The sequence below is a fragment of the Ailuropoda melanoleuca genome, chromosome 5 (genome assembly GCF_002007445.2).
Source record: "Ailuropoda melanoleuca isolate Jingjing chromosome 5, ASM200744v2, whole genome shotgun sequence".
NCBI lineage: Eukaryota > Metazoa > Chordata > Mammalia > Carnivora > Ursidae > Ailuropoda > Ailuropoda melanoleuca.
In genome coordinates, this window is record NC_048222.1 from 45,233,160 (window position 1) to 45,250,882 (window position 17,723).

A 17,723-nucleotide genomic window follows, 5' to 3' on the forward strand; every position below is an offset into this window, starting at 1 on the left:
AGAGTTAGTCACCTAACTGACTGAGCCACCCAGGCACCCCGCTCCCACCCCCAGCTTAGTAGTATTTTTAATGTATGGAAGCACTCTTTTAATTAGAAAAGTGGACATTTTAAATAGGTAAATATGTATATTTGGTAAGCATGTGAGTATAGAAATATTTATAATAGTGTAGTTAGCAGGTCATGTGTTGGCCACATGGTCAAAGATGGCTATGGAAGTATAGGAATCCTGTGGTTCTTTTGTGCTTGTATGTGAAACCATTGAAGCCAAGCCGTAGGGGACTGGGGAGGAGAGAAAGTGACTAAACAGAGTATGTGATAAACAAAAATTTAGTCATTTTTAATACCTGTGATTACTTCAGAGTTAGTTCTAGATAAAACAGAAAGGGTCTTCCCTACTAGAGAAGAAGTTAAAATTGAAGTTTGTTGTAGGGATGAAAGGTCCTGTGTGTAGTAATGAGTGGATACAGTATGTGGGAAGACTGTCTAGGGTAGTCGTAAAGACTTCTCTCTTTCAGGGTATGTGACTCTTCTTTTAACTTCTCCTTTGTTGTTAAGAGATTAGATCCCAGGGCTAATATTGGACCTTTTCCCCTTGCTTTCAAAGATTGTGTGGTTATAGGTTTGCTGAAAGCAAAAGTAAAACCTATATGTCTATCAGTAGGAGAATGTGGACCAAACAATGGTATATTCATATACCAAACATTATGAAGCAGATAACGTGAGTGAGCTAAAACTATATGAAACAAAATGAGTATATCCTAAACATAAAAATGGAAAAAAATTGAGTTGCAAAATGATAGTACAATTCTATATTTGAAATATAGGGTTAGAAACTGAATAGCACTCTTCCTACACTGAGTTTGGATGGAAGTGAAGTGGAGCTGGTTTGGGGCCAGAAGAGAGAGAGGCAGAATGGAGCTGAGGAGATAGGGAGAGGGGAGAGAACCCCAGGTCCAGGAACATACAAGAAAGATAGGAACAGACAAGGCAAAAAGAGTGATGGATGCAGGGGTTTGGCCGTGGCTGCAGGCAAAAATGTGTCTACACACACGAGGAGTGTCTCATACTATACAAGATGAAATACCTCTCTACTGTATTTACTGCCCCAACTCCTTTTTTTTGCTCAGATGGACATTGAATTTGAAGAACTGTAAATTAAGACACGAATGTGATATTCTGCGTATTCTTCCTTTATATTAACAACAACTTAGTGTTGCTTTCTAGGTTGCTCTCAGTGAAGACGACTTAACGGTTTTAATGAAAATTTTGCTGGAAAATCTTGGAGAAGCTTCTTCACCGCCAAGCCCTACACAGTCTACCCAGGAGGCTGTAAGAGTAAGAAAAGATGTTCTGGGTGGGCCTGACCTCCTCAAAGGTACAAACTGATGAAGATTTTTGCTTTGATCATGGAGAAAAATTAGTGTTAATGCCGTATTTGTGTTTAGTGGTCTTTTTAGTTGTCCAGCATAATGTGGTGTGAACTGATTCAATAGTGTAGTGTTTACTGTGGGAAATTGGCTGATACAGGGTCTGGGGCTCCTCGGAGCTCCCAAGGAACGGAGGTATACTCATTTTCTTCTGTAATGGGAGAGGCCACCTGTTGTCTGCAGGATACCTTTGCCTACTAGGGAAGAAGTTAAAATTGAAGTTTATTGTAGGATGAAAGGTCCTGTGTGTAGCTGAATTCAAGAGCCACTGAGGTGGTAGACCTTAAGAAATAGCAAGCTAGGCATGCAGCATAGTAAGGTCCCAAAATAATAGAGAGAAAGGTTCTTGGTATCCTACTCAGATGACTGGCCCATAACAAAGCTGTATAAAAACAGCTTTACTTATCTGGCTTTATTAGCAAATGATATAGTCACATGCATAAGGAAATTTTCTAGATTATTAGAATGGAATCTTTTAAAAGCACTGAGCCTTTTAAATTCAGGCATTTTTAAAAGATAATTTTTATAAAATGAAAGTGTCCTTGCTCAAAACAGTTATTATGTAAAGCATAGTTTTACTCTTTTTTCATCATTCAAAGTCATTGACGTGAACATCATATGTTTTATTAGACTTGTAAATATTAGGTTAAAATTTCCATGGCTGAAAAGAGATGAAGTACCCCTTGCCCTTCTAATAAATGTCCCCAGACTGCTGTGCATTTATAGCTCAGATCATCAGCTATTACTTCACAAAGTAATAAATAAAAGTGCCAGTTAATAATAATACCATTAATATTGCTTCTCCTATAGTTGGGCCCGGTGTGTTTTGAAATCACACAATAAACGACTAGAGCAGCGTGCATAAAAGATTTTTGTTTCAGGTGGATAGTAATGAGTGCTACATGAGCTTGATGAGGCCAGCATCTCCCCCCCAGATGGGTCTATGCTACAGTACAGATAAATGCTAGATAAGCAGGCTGTTGCTATGGTTAGACAGGAACTATCTACAGATGAATAAAAATAGCAGGCAGGCTTTGTGTGATTAATGATCTCATTATGTTCAGCTGTGGTCAATTTGTGTATCTGGTTCTGGCTATATGGTTAATGCGGTCCTTGGGAAAACTTGTGAATTTAGATGAAAGCAGCAAAGACAGTGAAGATTGGAATGTGAATTACTTTCAGGAAAAGTGAAGGAAAAAAACTAGTGTTTTCCAACTTGGAGAAGCCTTTATGTGGTTCAAGTTATGCAATCAATGTTTGCTCTTCCAGCATCTTGTAAGAGCACGTCCCTATAAATGATCAAAGAATAGACTCAATCTCCAAAAGAGATGATAAAATGACTTTGTAAGGGTGATTAAAAGCAGTTTCTGTTCTTAATTTTACTGTCTAAAAGGGTTTTGCCTAATAATGAGGGAATGGGCAAAATTACTATTGAAATCTCTTTTACCTCAGAATTCCAAAGGCTCCCTGCCCCATATTGTATTTGAGCTCTGTTTGACTCGGCTATTGAACTATATTCTTTTCTTGTCAAGGTAGTGATTTGGGTGGTATAGGTAATTAAAGCTGGTGAGAACTGCACTAGGCTAGCAGAGGATCTGTTGCTGTCTAGTTGGATGGTCAAGGACAAAGTATTTTACTTTTCCATGCCTCCGATTTCATAATCCCTTGACATCGGCTTATAACCATTTAAGTGAAATGCTTTGATCATTGTAAACTACTCTATGATGAGCAGTCTTGCTCTGGGAGGCTTTTTAAAAAATATTGTATAGATACTCTACAACACCCCCTCTTTTTGTTGCTTTTTTAAAAATGTAGATGGCCTGCTCCTGTCACTTTGCCCTGTACTAAACATACAGAATAAATCATTGCCATTTTAATTAATTGTCTCATAATATGGTCTAAAGAATCCTAGAAAGTATGATACATATTTAGAATAGTAAGTTATTATCTTAGCTTTTTAAATAAGTATACAATAATGTACCTACTTAAAGCTTTTTAACTTTCATACTTATGTTTGAACCATCAGAACAAGATTTGACAGACTCAAAGCTTTCTGCAGACCAAAATGTCACTCTCCAATTTGACTTTCACTTTGAATCTCTTTCCATTGTCCTTTATAACAATGATATCAACCAGGTATGTAGTAAATGTCTTTATTTAGAAAAAATCTTTAGTTCTTGATATTTACTTTTAGAACATTGGCATTTTTTTGATTTGACTATTTAAAAAATTAAGATGTCTATCAAATTCTATTTGGCCTACAGAATATACATTGGTCTTGCTCTGTCTTCACTTTGTTAGTATTTCTAATTTTACTCAGCTAAGAAAAGTTTTTACTTCTTTCCAAGTAACATCAGCACTGAAACCACTTAGATCCATCTCTAGTAGGGGAATTTTATATGTGAGTAATTACATGTGTAATTTTACGACATAGCTGATAACTATTTAAGGAGAATAAGCTTTGGAACATTAGAGGATTCTTTTAAAATTCATGAGTATCCGGGATATATAAGCACTAATTATGTTTCTATTGAATAAATATTATATGTAATAGGTATGTATGAAAGATACCTATTAGTGGATTGAAGAACCAAGATCTACTGCCATGATTTGAAGTGATTAATGTACCAGTGGTATTTTAGAAAGTTATTTTTTGTTATGTAGATAGTATCTTCAGTAAATATTTTTATTAGATCAATTGTCATAGTACTCATAATAAATATATCATATGATAATAACCATAAATTGCATTGATTATATCTGTTACTGTTTATGTTCTCTTATGTTTTATGTTGTTTCCTCAAAGTTACATAATATTCATATATTATTACTGTTGAGCCTTGAGCTAGTATCTGCCATTTATGCAATTGAAGTACTTTCATTTCTAATGTTTAATGTTAATGAAAAGAACAGAAAATGACTTAATGGAAAATGAACAGTTAAATGTATTCTTCATTTCACTTAAGGTACCATCATTCTCCTGGTTCCCCAGCCTTAGAATTTTCGTATCTTTTTTTTATTCTTTCTTTGTTGACCTTTATTCATTAGACACTGAGTATTGTCATTTTTTTCTTTGTTGGTTCCTGTCACTTCTCACTGCTACTTTATTTGAAACTTCTTTGTTCACCCTACTGCAATGGCTTCCTTGTTTGTTGCTCTTTATCCTTTCATCCATACTAGACATTGGCACAAGTTTGGTTTCCTGAATGAATCTCATGTAGCCATTTACAGCTTCCCATTCTACTAAAAATCATTCAGTATTATGTTATCTGAATTTTACCTTATTAAAAAAAATTCAGTGGCTCTAAGTTGTTTACATCAGTAACTGTATATTGTGATCAGATGTGTCATAGGTCATTTCTATTAGTAATTACAGATCAAAAGTTTTTGAATTATTTACATTTTTTAAAACTTACATTCCAAATTTGCCAGTAATAATGTCAGTAATGCCTGACTCATATGCTTGCAATGTACTGTCTGCATGCAATGTGACAGATACAGAGTTACAACCAGTGTGCCAGGGATGGCACATCACCAGTACTCCTTATATAAATGCTATTGTCTATAGTGAACAATTACAACTGAGGTTCTTTACTTCCCTGAAGAGATTTTTGTTGGTTGGTTTGTTGTTGTTGTTGTTGTTGTTGTTTTCTTTGGGGGGGGGTTGTTGTTTTGGTTTTTGGGTTTTTTTTTTTAAATATTTATTTGACAGAGACAGAGAGAGAGGGAACACAAGGAGGGGGAGTGGGAGAGGGAGAAGCAGGCTTCCTGCTGAGCAGAAAGCCAGATGTAGGGCTGGATCCCAGGATCGGGGATCATGACGTGAGCCAAAGGGAGTTGCTTAACGACTGAGCCACGGCGGGGGGGGGGGGGGGGGGGGGTTGTTTTTTTAAAGTCTGGGCCTACAGACTTTACCTACAGAGTTTGGAGGTATGTGTTAGGGTTAAATAAAGATTGAGTTCCTTTTTCCTGTACATGAAAGTTTAAATCTTTATTTCAAGATTTGAGATTAGGCCCCTATATTTCCAGCCCTCATTCCCTATCATTCTTTTTTAAAAAAAGTTTTTATTTAAATTCTAGTTAGTTAATATGTAGTGTAAAATTGGTTTCAGGAGTAGAATTTAGTGATTCATCATTTACATATCCTACTGTTCTTTAATTGGAATATTCAAGCCTAAGCAGCTTGTACCTTGTGCCCTCAGAGCATCTTTGTGCTGTTTACTCATGTTTTCTCCCCCACCTAGAATGTCTTCTGTTTCCTCTTAGCCCATCTGATCTCACCCAGTCTCTGAGGCTCAATTCACTTCTTACCTTCATGAATTTTTCTCAGCCCACAGTGATCTCTTTGACCCTTTGAGCTTTTGCTATTTATATTCTTTACCTAATCACTTAATATTCTTTGTGGAATATGGGAGGATTAAATATGAATAAATAAATGATTACATGTCAGTCTTTGATCAGTTACAACTTATAGCATCTCCTTTTGATTTTTCTTGTAATGTGTTTCTATTTTCTATATTTGTTAAAGTGTAAGCTCACTGAGATCACTTATATGTCTTGTTCTTTTTTATAAACCACATAGTTCCTATCGCAGTGTTTTTTTTACAGAAGAGCCCATAAATAATTATTCATTAGACTGATTAATAAAAATATTTCCTGATTATTTTTATTTGCATTTAACTGTGAGATAAATGTTTATGTATTAACCATTGTTGAATATCAGCACGCACATACTTTTTTTTGTATGTAACTATACACTCACAAACACACATATTATTCTGTTTTATTCTTGTGTTTTAACACCCATACTTTTAAATATGTTTTATCGATTTCCCTTTTGTCTGAGTTAAGAAATGTGGTTAAAAGTAATTACATAGTATTTAAAAATAATTGATTCTTTTGCTTGAAAATATGCCACAGGAATCCAAACTTTCATTTCACAATGACAGTTTCCGGCTTGGTGAACTCAGACTACATTTTATGGCCTCTGTAGGGAAGATGTTTAAGGATGGCTCAATGAATGTCAGCCTTAAACTTAAGACATGCACCCTTGATGATCTCAGAGAAGGCATTGAGAGAGCAACATCAAGGTTTGTCACTTCTGAACTTGCTGTACATTATGTAAGGTTGACATTGTACTAGGCTTGGGATTTTCAGAAGAGGTCTTTGGTCAGACTTCAGTTTGAAGTGCATCTATAAGCAGTGCTAATATCAAATTCAATTGCTTTGAAGTTGGAATTAGAGGGACATTTAATAATAAAACAGAGTACTGTCTTTAAAGTGGGAACTAAGAAGTGTAAGAATTTTAATAATGAAATCCTCACGGGCTGGCTTGTTGGTAATATATTTTTCTAAGTTTTACCTAATAGGCAGGATTTTTTTTTAATGTCTGAAAGTTTTAGATCTTTGTCTTATTTATTTTGTCTATATATGTATTTTTTAAGGATTTATTTATTTATTTGATAGCACAGGTAGGGTAAGGAGCAGAGGGAGAAGCAGGCTCAAGTGGGGTGAGGGGCAGAGAGAGAGATGGAGAAACAGACTCTCTGCTGAGCAGGGAGCTGAATGCAGAGCTTGATCCCTGGACCCTGATCATGACCTGAGCTGAAGGCAGATGCTTAACTGACTGAGCCACCCAGATGCCTCTATTTTGTCTATGTATTTTAAAACATGTGTTCTGAAATTTCTTTCAAAGTTTTACTAGAAATGGAATCCCTAGCATTTTCACCTTATCAGTGCAATTTTAAAACATTAACTTATATCAGCCTTCAATAAAGTGGGAAATAATGTAACTTTAATAGTCTAATTATATATATATATTTTTAATGTTTTTTTATTATGTTAGTCACCATACAGTACATCCCCGGTTTCCGATGTGAAGTTCGATGATTCATTAGTTGCGTATAACACCCAGTGCACCATGCATTATGTGCCCTCCTTATTCCTCTCTCAAATAATGAGACATAATGTTTTTGTCCTTGATGTTCTTTGGAGAAAAACTATGTTGCTCCCTAAACTGGGACTCCATTGAATACGTACTGGATGCTTCTGAGCCCCTTGTTTTTCCTAGAGATGAATAAATGAGGAAAGAGTGCTATCATGCAACCAGCTTTTCTGGTTTGCACATTTCATTTCATGTTTGGGGTGGCTATCCACTGTTGTGTAGGCAAGAATGATAAAGGCCATCCTCTATTTGGTAACCTGCTTTTCCTGCACATGTGAGGATGTGTGGGAATGATCATTGCAGACACTTGATAAACATGGGCTGATTTGAATTGGATTGAATACTTTTAGACTCAAATTATATAAAATGTTTGGAGATAAATTCATTCAGAGACGTTTTATTTTGTAAAATAAAGAGGTTGTCCTTTAAATTTTGCGAGACCACATTAATGTGTTTTGTTAATTGCTGAAATTCCTTTCAGTAGTCATTTATTTTTCTGATATTGCATTATAATTATAAAACATTCTGTAATTGCTTAATAACATGAATCTTACTGTGGAGATTAGGAGACTATGTCTTAGTTTCTTATTAGCTAATTAGACTCTGGTTAACATTGACCTGTTTTCTATTCAGATTAAAAACTCGAAGGTGAAAGAAAGATTATTAAGATGTTTAGGAAATTTTTCATCTTTTAAATTATTTTTGCAGGAATAAAATAATGAATGTATATATTTTTTAGAATGATTGATAAAAAGAATGACCAAGGTGACAACAGTTCTATGATTGATATAAGTTACAAACAAAGCAAAACTGGAAGTCACATTGATGCTGTTCTTGACAAGCTATACATATGTGCCAGTGTGGAGTTTCTGATGACTGTGGCAGATTTCTTTATCAAAGCTGTGTCTCAGAATCCAGAAAATACGGCGAAAGAAGCACAGATTCCACTACGACAGGCGACCACAGCAAAAATCAAGATGGAGAAAGGTTAGCAGAATATATCTGTCGTAGATGACAACTTGTCGTATATTTTAACAAAGATTACAGACAAGAAAAAAGATGAATGGACAATTTAAGAAAGTAAAATTGCTCTTTCCAATTTAAATATATTCTGTGGAAAAACTTCAGTAAGCATACATTTTTAACAGAGGTAGAGTAGAAATATATATTGGATTAGGGGCTAGAAAACCTATGCTCTGGTTCCAACTCTGCCATTAACATTTCTTTACTTATCCAAAAATTGAGGGAGTTAATCTGGGTCTTTGGTTGGCAGCCTGTTTTATAGAAGGGCAACCTTTTATTCAAAGAAAATATATGAAAGAATTATAGCACATTGAAGAACAATTGAACAGATAGAGACAGAGGGTGGGGGTATTGGAGCACCCAGCATGACGCCCCTGGACATCACTCTAAACCCCTTAAACTCAGTGAAGTGTTTGCAAATGTCTGGTCTTGATGTAGATTGAAGTCACTTCCCTGTTCAATAAATTGTTTATTCCAGCATTACCAAATAGACCAGTGATTTTCTGTGTTAAATTAAGATTCTCTAAGGTGAGGCATTTATCTTTCTAAGTCAGCAAGATTGGAAAATGCCATTTATTGGCAAGGTCAGAATTTTATTTTCCCATTTACCTTTCCTAAACAGTAATCACATATGATACTTCTATATTCATACACATATTTAATGTATTTATACTATAGATTGTAGTACATTGACTGTGTATTTTACGGTAAAGTCGAAGCCAACTTTGATATAAAGAGTCCCTTATTCTCTTCCTGATATTCCCCTCTCCTGTTTTCCCCTCCTTGTCCCTGCAGCATAACCTGATACACACTTGTGTACATGATGTACACACCTTAATTCTGATAAAAACAACTTCAAAACAAGATTATTCTTTCTAGGTCAAAGTGGAAATGATCTTCTTATGACAGAAATCAGATTGCATTATCCCACACAATTAGCATTTGTCAATAATCATTTATCATTAGTATTAATCAACTATTAGTATTGTTAATTCTGCCATATCTATTATAGCAAGATATTAGAAATAGCTTAGTGACTTATAGACAACATATACTGAAGGGATGAGATATATTTTACTACAACCTTTTTGGTTCCTATTTTTTTTTTCTTCAGATGACTCTGTAAGACCAAATATGACTTTAAAGGCCAAGATCACAGATCCAGAAGTGGTGTTTGTTGCCAATCTGACAAAGGCTGATGCTCCCGCTCTAACAGCCTCATTCCAGTGTAACCTCTCTCTGTCAACATCCAAACTTGAGCAGATGATGGAAGCTTCTGTGAGAGATCTTAAAGTCCTCGCTTGCCCTTTTCTCAGAGAAAAAAGAGGAAGAAACATTACCACAGTAAGAATTAGCTTATTCTAAGCTTGGATTGAGAATGGCAGAAACGGTGGATTCATAGAGTCCTAGAACGTGAGAGCTGTAGAGGACTTCAGAGATTATTTACTACAAACCTGAGGTTTTTACAGATAAGGATGTTGAGTTCCAGAAATGTTAAATGATTCAGCCATGGCTGCTAGTGACAGAACTGGGAACTGCCTTTAGACTAATTTTCTTTTCATTGTGCCATCTTTTGTTGAGCAGTATTTGAATTTTAGTACCAATCAACATTCCTTTTCAGCTGTTTCTTTTGTTTACCACAGTATATCCGGTGAATGAATGAACAAATGCATGAACGATTTTTAAAATCTTTAAGCTTAGAATGAAATGTTTTGCTGTATTAAAAGTTGACTGCAATTATGCATTCACATTGTTGTTGAAAAATATAATTTTAATTAACTTAATTGCCATACCAATAACTTTTAAGTATTAAATTGACGATTTAACATTAAAGAGGATCTTATATTAGATGACTCATTTGCAGCATTATTTTAAATTAAAATGTGTGAGCAAAGTGGCTTACATAAAGAAATGCAATGCTAGGCTTAGCCTGTATTTTATCCTGAGGCATTCTTTAGCAGGATCTTCTTTTGGCATGTCACAGAAAGCTTGTCTTAATCACGCCGTTAAAAGCTCATCCTAATTTTTTAAAAATGAAAGTTATGCAACACTAATTCCCTCATTCAATTCAGGCGCAAGGTTAGTTTATTTCCTTAAAGATAAACGTATATAAATATAAGCTTCATAGTTTTAATGCATCATCAGGTTTGAAGATTTGAAATTTGTTCTTAAAAGGACCTTGTATGATATTCAAGACTGACCTCTTGTTGATCATATGGAAACTGTTCATTAACTACCTTACCACAGTCTTTTTTTAAGGTATTAACAGAACTCTTTGTTTAAAATAACAGTTTCAGGTGATTTAGTGGTCATCAAAATTACAATGAAATAACAGTTTAATTTCCTCATATACTTCTTCGTGAATATAGACTTTAACATAGTCTTTACCTCATTTTTACAGATATTTTAAATGCATGTTTTACAGAGGGCATCATTTAAAAGGTATTTTAGTGAAAGGAAACATTTTAAACTTCTATTAGTAAGTGTACATCATTACTTAAGAATTTGATGTAGAGGAATTGATCAGAGCTGCTTAAAGTCCTTTTACAATGTTCACAGATTGTCATAGTTCAGAAGAGCCCTCACAAGAAATTCTCAGCTTGTTCAATTTGCCTTTTGCTTTCAGTAGTAGGCTATAGTTAAAGATCTCCACTTAAGACATATTCTTGTGTGTATTTTATATGTGTATGTATATATATATATATATGCATATATATATAAAAATATGTATAAAACAGATCTATTACTAAGGAAATGTGAATTTCATTTATTCGTTTCTAGGTCTTACAGCCTTGTTCTTTATTTATGGAAAAATGTATGTGGGCCTCAGGAAAACAAAATATAAGTATTATGGTTGAAGAATTTATAATTAAGGTTAGTGCCTATCATGTTATTTGTATAAAAATTCTTATTTTTCTAACAATATCTTTTGAACTCTCTTGTAACTAGAGCAGTATGCTAGTCATATCACATATTCAAACAGTAAATACCACTAACATTAAAATTCCCTCATTCAATTCAGAATGGAATTAAATGTTTATTTCTGTCTTTTTTAAAAGAGTACTTTTAAATGTCTACAAATGATGCGGATAGTTTTTATCTATTTGCTTGTATGTGTGTTGGGGAGATTGGGTTTGGGGAACAACAAAGATGGGGTGGGAAGAAACGGGAAGGAGGGATAGAAAAATGAAGTTGCTGTTATTTGTCTTAAGTTATTTTTAGGCTTTTATTTGAGGTATAATTTGAATTTAATAATTATGTAATTAAATGTTTTGTTTGTCTTATATTTATAATGACAAATGTGTGCTAGAAATAAATTATTAGGATTTGCTTTCTTAAAATCTCTTGCATTTGAAGTATTTGAAGTATTGAAAAACCGACCTCTCTTCTCCAGTGGCATTTGTGTTGTTTAAGTATGACCTCATGATTGGTTATAAATGGAAGATATAGAATACTTTCCAAACTCTGTTTCTCTCTACAAAATTGAGGTTCTGATAGTAGCTTTACTATAAAAGAGCTGATAGTGATTAAACCAAGGCTCAAACTAATGTCATTTGAATTACCATACAAATAACAACGTAGTTTTCTCTCAATATTTTAAAACACTAGGTAGTTTTAGATTGTATTTTGTTAACAGATCTACTTTTTTAAAAACTTAAAGTAGTAAACGGAGGGGGGAAGTTCTTGAATTTGCCTGCACTTAATCTAAGACAATAGGTTAAGGTGCTGGGGGGATTGTCTTTCCTTTTCTTTATATATCAATTTATTTGTTTATTCAGCTAACATTTTTTGAGCTCTTACTGTGAATGAAAAATGTCCTGTAGAAGGCATCGGTGATACATAGTCCCACCTTCAAAAAACTTAATGATATGTGAGAGAAAGAAGTAAATCAGTGAGTCTGGCTTTCAGAGCTGGAGGCATGCACAAGGTGCTATTGGGAGCACAGGCAAGGGGCCCCTAACTCAGACCAGGACATCAGGACAAGCTGCCTTGAAGTGGGGCTACTTGAACTAAGTTTTGAAAATCTGATGGAGGTTAGATGGAGAGGGAGGATGAGGGTTATCAGGACAGAACCGACAATAGACACAAAAGCAGAGGAATGAAAAACCCTTTAAGACTTAGAGGGGTGATCCCACATGGCTGGAGAGAAAGGTGTGGTGGAGTTGTAAGATTGAGAGCACTAATTATAGGTGACATTAATAAGGCAAGGACAAAAAAGGGATTTAGTTGACAGGTAAGGTTGGGAAGAGGTACATACCAGATCCTTCTTTTGGTGATGTAATCGTATGTTTTTAGCATACTAAACAAGTAAAGGTTGTGAGAACTGAACAGTATAGCTTATTTAACCCAGTGTTGTTCAAACATTGGGAAACCCTTGCTAGCTAATTGATTAGGCATAAGATTATAAAGGCCTTTGTGTCCTAAGCTAAAGAGAAGTTTAAGCTTTATCCTTAAAGTTATGGGAAGTTGAAGATTTTAGGCATAGGAATGGCATGCCCAGGTTTGGGTTTTAGAAAAATAATGCTGGTGGAAGTGTGGACCGTGGGCTGTGAGGGTGCTGACTGGACCTAGAAGACATCATCAGTGTAGAACTAAGGCACAGTCATAGGAATGAGGAGGCGAGCAACGATAATATACAACGTTAATAAGTGGTAGAATTTGCAGATCTTGGGCGAAGTGTAAGAGAATCCATGGTGATTAATAGGCTTTTTGTTTCAGTAAGACAAATGAAAACCATGTGTGTATACCTAGATGAGGGTCATACACTGTAGTTTAGTTAATGCAGCTCTTTGAAACATGGAAAATTCAGTTATACTTCACATTTTTCTGTTTGCATAACAATGTTTTACTCTGAATTGATCAATTTAACTTTAGGTTTTGACAATTGACATATAATGTCAATTACTTAATTCCAGAATAGCCTGGGCAGTAATCATTGTTACGAGGTTAGTTGACTTGACATAGGATTTTGTGTCTTCCCTTTTGTTTTCCTTAGGTATGAATGTAATATATTTAATATTTACTTATATTTAATTCATTTTTTAACTTTTGTGTTATGTATTCTTCTCATCTGGGAAATAATTTATTCTTAAAATTTTTCTGCTTGCTTTTTTAAAGATTTCACCCATAATTCTGAATACTGTGATGACAATCATGGCTGCTATGTCTCCAAAGACAAAAGAAGATGAATCCAAAGATACATCTAAGGAAACAGAAAATCTCTGGGATGTCAAATCTATTAGTGATTATAACTCTTGGTTTCTTGGTGTTGACACGGCAACAGAAATAACAGAAAATTTCAAAGACATTCAGCATCCAACAATAGAGGAAAATTGTGCTGTTGTTGTAGAGTCGGTTCAGGTTACCTTAGAATGTGGCCTTGGGCATCGAACCGTACCTTTATTACTGGCAGAGTCCAAGTTTTCAGGAAATATTAAAAATTGGTCTTCCCTAATGGCTGCTACTGCTGACATGACATTAGAGGTATGACCACATCATTTTGTACTTCCAGAGCCAGCTCCTCAAAAGTACAATTGCAGAATTAAGATGTGAGCTTTTCTTGTTTGTGCATGGCTACAGCAAGAGTATATATGTAAATAGATAATACATTCTAATATTGAACTTGTTGATGCATAGTATTATTTAGTTGGTCATTATTTTTTAAAGATTTTTTTTGTTAAACAGTTTGTTTACGGCAGTAAAGTAAGAGAGAAAGGGAAAATGCACCCTCTTTATAGATATCCTTTGTGTCTTTAGGTGTGTCATTAAAATAACGATTGACATGTAACATTAATTACATAATTTTTTTCCTACTGGCTATAGAAATATGTGGTTAAAGTTGAAAGACTCTGTTATTAATTATAATTCTGTGCCTTTCCAGGTTCACTATTACAATGAGACCCATGCTGTTTGGGAGCCACTAATTGAGAGAGTGGAGGGGAAGAGACAATGGAATTTAAGGCTTGATGTAAGAAAACCACAAAATATCTTTATGTTGAACGGCACTAAGGGCATTCGCTTATATTTTTTAGTTCAGTGATTCTCAAGATGTGGTCTAGGATTCTGGAGGCCCTTTCAGGGGGTTCATGGGATCAGAACTATTTTCATAATAATACTCAGACGTTATATATCATTTTTATCCTCATCTGCTCGTGAGCATACAATGGAATTTTCCAGAGACTGTGATATTGCAACGGAATGAATACTGAGGCAGAAATGAGAATCCACCTGTCTTCTCTTAAGGCAGGCACTAGAGAGATTTGTAAATGCCCCTCTTTTTATTATTAAAGATAACTTTAATAGGTATCTTTCATTAAAAATAGTATTCAATGTATTATTTTTAAACGAATATTTCAAGTTTTCTGTTTTAGATTCTAATAGACTTCACATGATAGATATGATCCATATAAATGAAGATCTTTGAGATCCTCCTTGGTTTTAAGAGACCAAAAAAATTTGAGAAAACTTGAATTCTATTTCATGATTTTTTTTTGTATGTTATCTCTTTATGATATTTCTTGAGAGCACTTCAGAATCTTAGATACCAAAGCACATTTTTCTGGGCTCAAAGGAACATGAGTTATAGACCCTTAACACATTATCACAACACAGCTGTCTGCGGTAGCCTGACTGAGCTGTGAGGCACTGAAACCACCTCAGCAAATTCTTACTTTAAAGATGAGAAGTCACTTAACCTGTGTCCCAATTTCCTCTCGGTGAAGTAGTAATATTTCTGACCTACCTGTCTCTGGCACAGACAGGCTAACAAATAATTTTTTAGAAGGCTTTTGAGCTCTTTTGGAACAAAAACTATGATGGAATCTGATGGCTGGTTGAAAGCTTATCATATTATTTATAGGTGTTAACAGTAAAAAGTAGAAGCAATTCCACATTACCTCCAATAAGTATCAGTTTAGACTTCAGGGTCGTCTTAGATTCCTCATCAACACATAAGGACTGCTAGTCAGGTGACACTGGGTCAACATCTTGCTCTGGGGAATGCACAAGAGACAAATATCATAGCTGACTTTGAGTGCTTTCGTTGCACCGTTCTAAACATTACCCCATGCACTGACTATACACTGAAAGAAAGACTGCGGATCCATGCTAAATCTAAGTGGAGAACTGAGTATTTTTGAAAGTGAAACTTCTGAGGAGTTTTAATATAAAGTGACCAGTTTAGGAGAATTAACTCTTCGAGAGTTTTTATTATTAATTTATTTATTTATTTTTAAAGATTTTATTTTTTATTTATTTGAAGAGATAAAGACAGCCAGCGAGAGAGGGAACACAAGCAAGGGGAGTGGGAGAGGAAGAGGCTCATAGCGGAGGAGCCTGATGTGGGGCTCGATCCCGTAACGCCGGGATCACACCCTGAGCCAAAGGCAGACGCTTAACGACTGTGCCACCCAGGCTCCCCTCTTTGAGAGTTTTTAAACTTTATTATTAATTGACTAATACCTTAAATGTGTTATGTTATTTATCATCATAGGTAAAGAAGAATCCAGTCCAGGATAGAAGTTTAATGCCAGGAGATGATTTTATTTTTCTTCCTGAGCCACAAACAGCAGTTCATATTTCTTCAGGAGATACAATGAATATAACAATATCCAAAAGTTGCCTGAATGTTTTCAACAATTTAGCCAAAGTATGTTTGGTTTTTGCTTGGAATCTTTCAATTAAGATTTTAAATTGAAACGTGTGGATTATTGATGTTTGTCATCAAAATTAGTTTCTTAAAAATGTGGTCTTGTTTAATTTTGGGAAACAATTGCATTTTGCAAAAATTTTATTGCGATGTTATGTTCCTTTTCAGGGTTTTTCAGAAGGCGCTGCTTCTACTTTTGACTACTCTTTAAAAGATAGGGCTCCTTTTACAGTGAAAAATGCTGTCGGTGTTCCCATTAAGGTGCAGCCCAATCATAATCTTAGAGTAGTAGGTTCCCTTGAGAAAAGTGGTGTTTTTGATGTTGATGCTGGTCAGAATTTGGAATTGGAATATGCTAGCATGGAACCTTCACGTCAAGGAAAATTATCTGTATTGAGCCGTCAAGAAAGCTCCTTCTTCACTCTAACCTTTGGTATGCTATATTTATTTTATTTTAAGGGCATATTTGGAATTGTTGGTGTGGGACTTATTTTTGATAAAATATGAATATATTGCTGCTGATACTGGGGGAAACACATTTCTAAAAGCTTGAAACAAATAGTGATAAACTCTTGTCTCGTTTTCTTCCTCTAAAGTTGAGAAAATTAAATTTGATTTAGAATTACCTTAGAGGGACACCTGGGTGGCTCAGTCACTTAAACATCTGCCTTCGGGTCAGGTCATGATCCAGGGGTCCTGGGATCGAGCCCCATGTGGGGTTCCCTGCCCAGCGGAGAGTCTGCTTCTCCTTCTCCCCCTCTGCCCCCCACTTTGTGCTGGCTCTTGTATTTTCTCTCACCTGTGTTCTCTCTCTCACTCTCAAATAAATAAATAAAAATCTTTAAAAAGTTAAAAAAAATTAAGATAAAGAATTAGCTTAGATCATGATCTCAGGGTTGTGGGATTGAGCCCTGCATCCAGCTTAGCACTCAGCTCAGAGTCTGCTTGAGATGCTTTCTCTCCCTCTGCCCCTCCCCCCACTAACATACGTCCAACTTGCTTTTGTAATAGTCTTCATTCTAGATGATTAAACACATGCATGTGCACATGTTCTCTTTCTAAAATAAATCTTTAAAAAAAAGATTTACCTTCGAAAATTAGATTATTTCTGTGCCCTTAAATAGTACAATATGTAGTATGCTTCAAAAAGAACATGTGTTCAATGAGGAGAGGAAAATTAACTATATTCAGAAGTCTTAACAGGGGCGCCTGGGTGGCTCAGTTGTTAAGCGTCTGCCTTCGGCTCAGGGCGTGATCCCGGCGTTATGGGATCAAGCCCCACATCAGGCTCCTTCACTGTGAGCCTGCTTCTTCCTCTCCCATTCCCCCTGCTTGTGTTCCCTCTCTCGCTGGCTGTCTCTATCTCTGTCAAATAAATAAAATCTTTTAAAAAAAAAAAAAAAGAAGTCCTAAAATATTGATAGTAATTATCACCATTACAAAGAAAAGGTGTTATTGCTATATAGTTGAAAGAATAAGGAACAAGTTGGATTTTGTTTGTTTTAATACATTTTTTAAAAGTTTTTATTTTAATTCTAATTAGTTAACATACAGGGTATTACTAGTTTCAGGTATACAGTATAATGATTCAGCACTTCCATATACCAGTACTCATCACCACAAGTGCACTCCTTAATCCCCATCATGTTTCACCCTTCCCCCCCACCCCTCTCCCCGCT

At 35.2% G+C, this 17,723-nt stretch overlaps 1 protein-coding gene across 4 annotated transcripts in view; it reads left to right on the forward strand.

Annotated features, from left to right (window-relative positions):
- VPS13C (vacuolar protein sorting 13 homolog C) overlaps positions 1-17,723 on the forward strand; it is a 171,404-nt gene that overhangs the window by 102,148 nt on the left and 51,533 nt on the right. For all 4 annotated transcript variants that reach the window (XR_004625605.1, XR_004625604.1, XM_034660891.1 and 1 more), the window contains 10 exons: positions 1,227-1,377; positions 3,456-3,565; positions 6,350-6,519; positions 8,113-8,360; positions 9,511-9,740; positions 11,178-11,270; positions 13,515-13,880; positions 14,278-14,364; positions 15,889-16,044; positions 16,213-16,477. Coding sequence is in view for 2 of the 4 variants with exons in the window: in XM_034660891.1 (XP_034516782.1) it covers positions 1,227-1,377; positions 3,456-3,565; positions 6,350-6,519; positions 8,113-8,360; positions 9,511-9,740; positions 11,178-11,270; positions 13,515-13,880; positions 14,278-14,364; positions 15,889-16,044; positions 16,213-16,477 (1,876 nt within the window). In the remaining 2 variants the exon portion in view is untranslated. The remainder of the gene's footprint in view (positions 1-1,226; positions 1,378-3,455; positions 3,566-6,349; positions 6,520-8,112; positions 8,361-9,510; positions 9,741-11,177; positions 11,271-13,514; positions 13,881-14,277; positions 14,365-15,888; positions 16,045-16,212; positions 16,478-17,723) is intronic.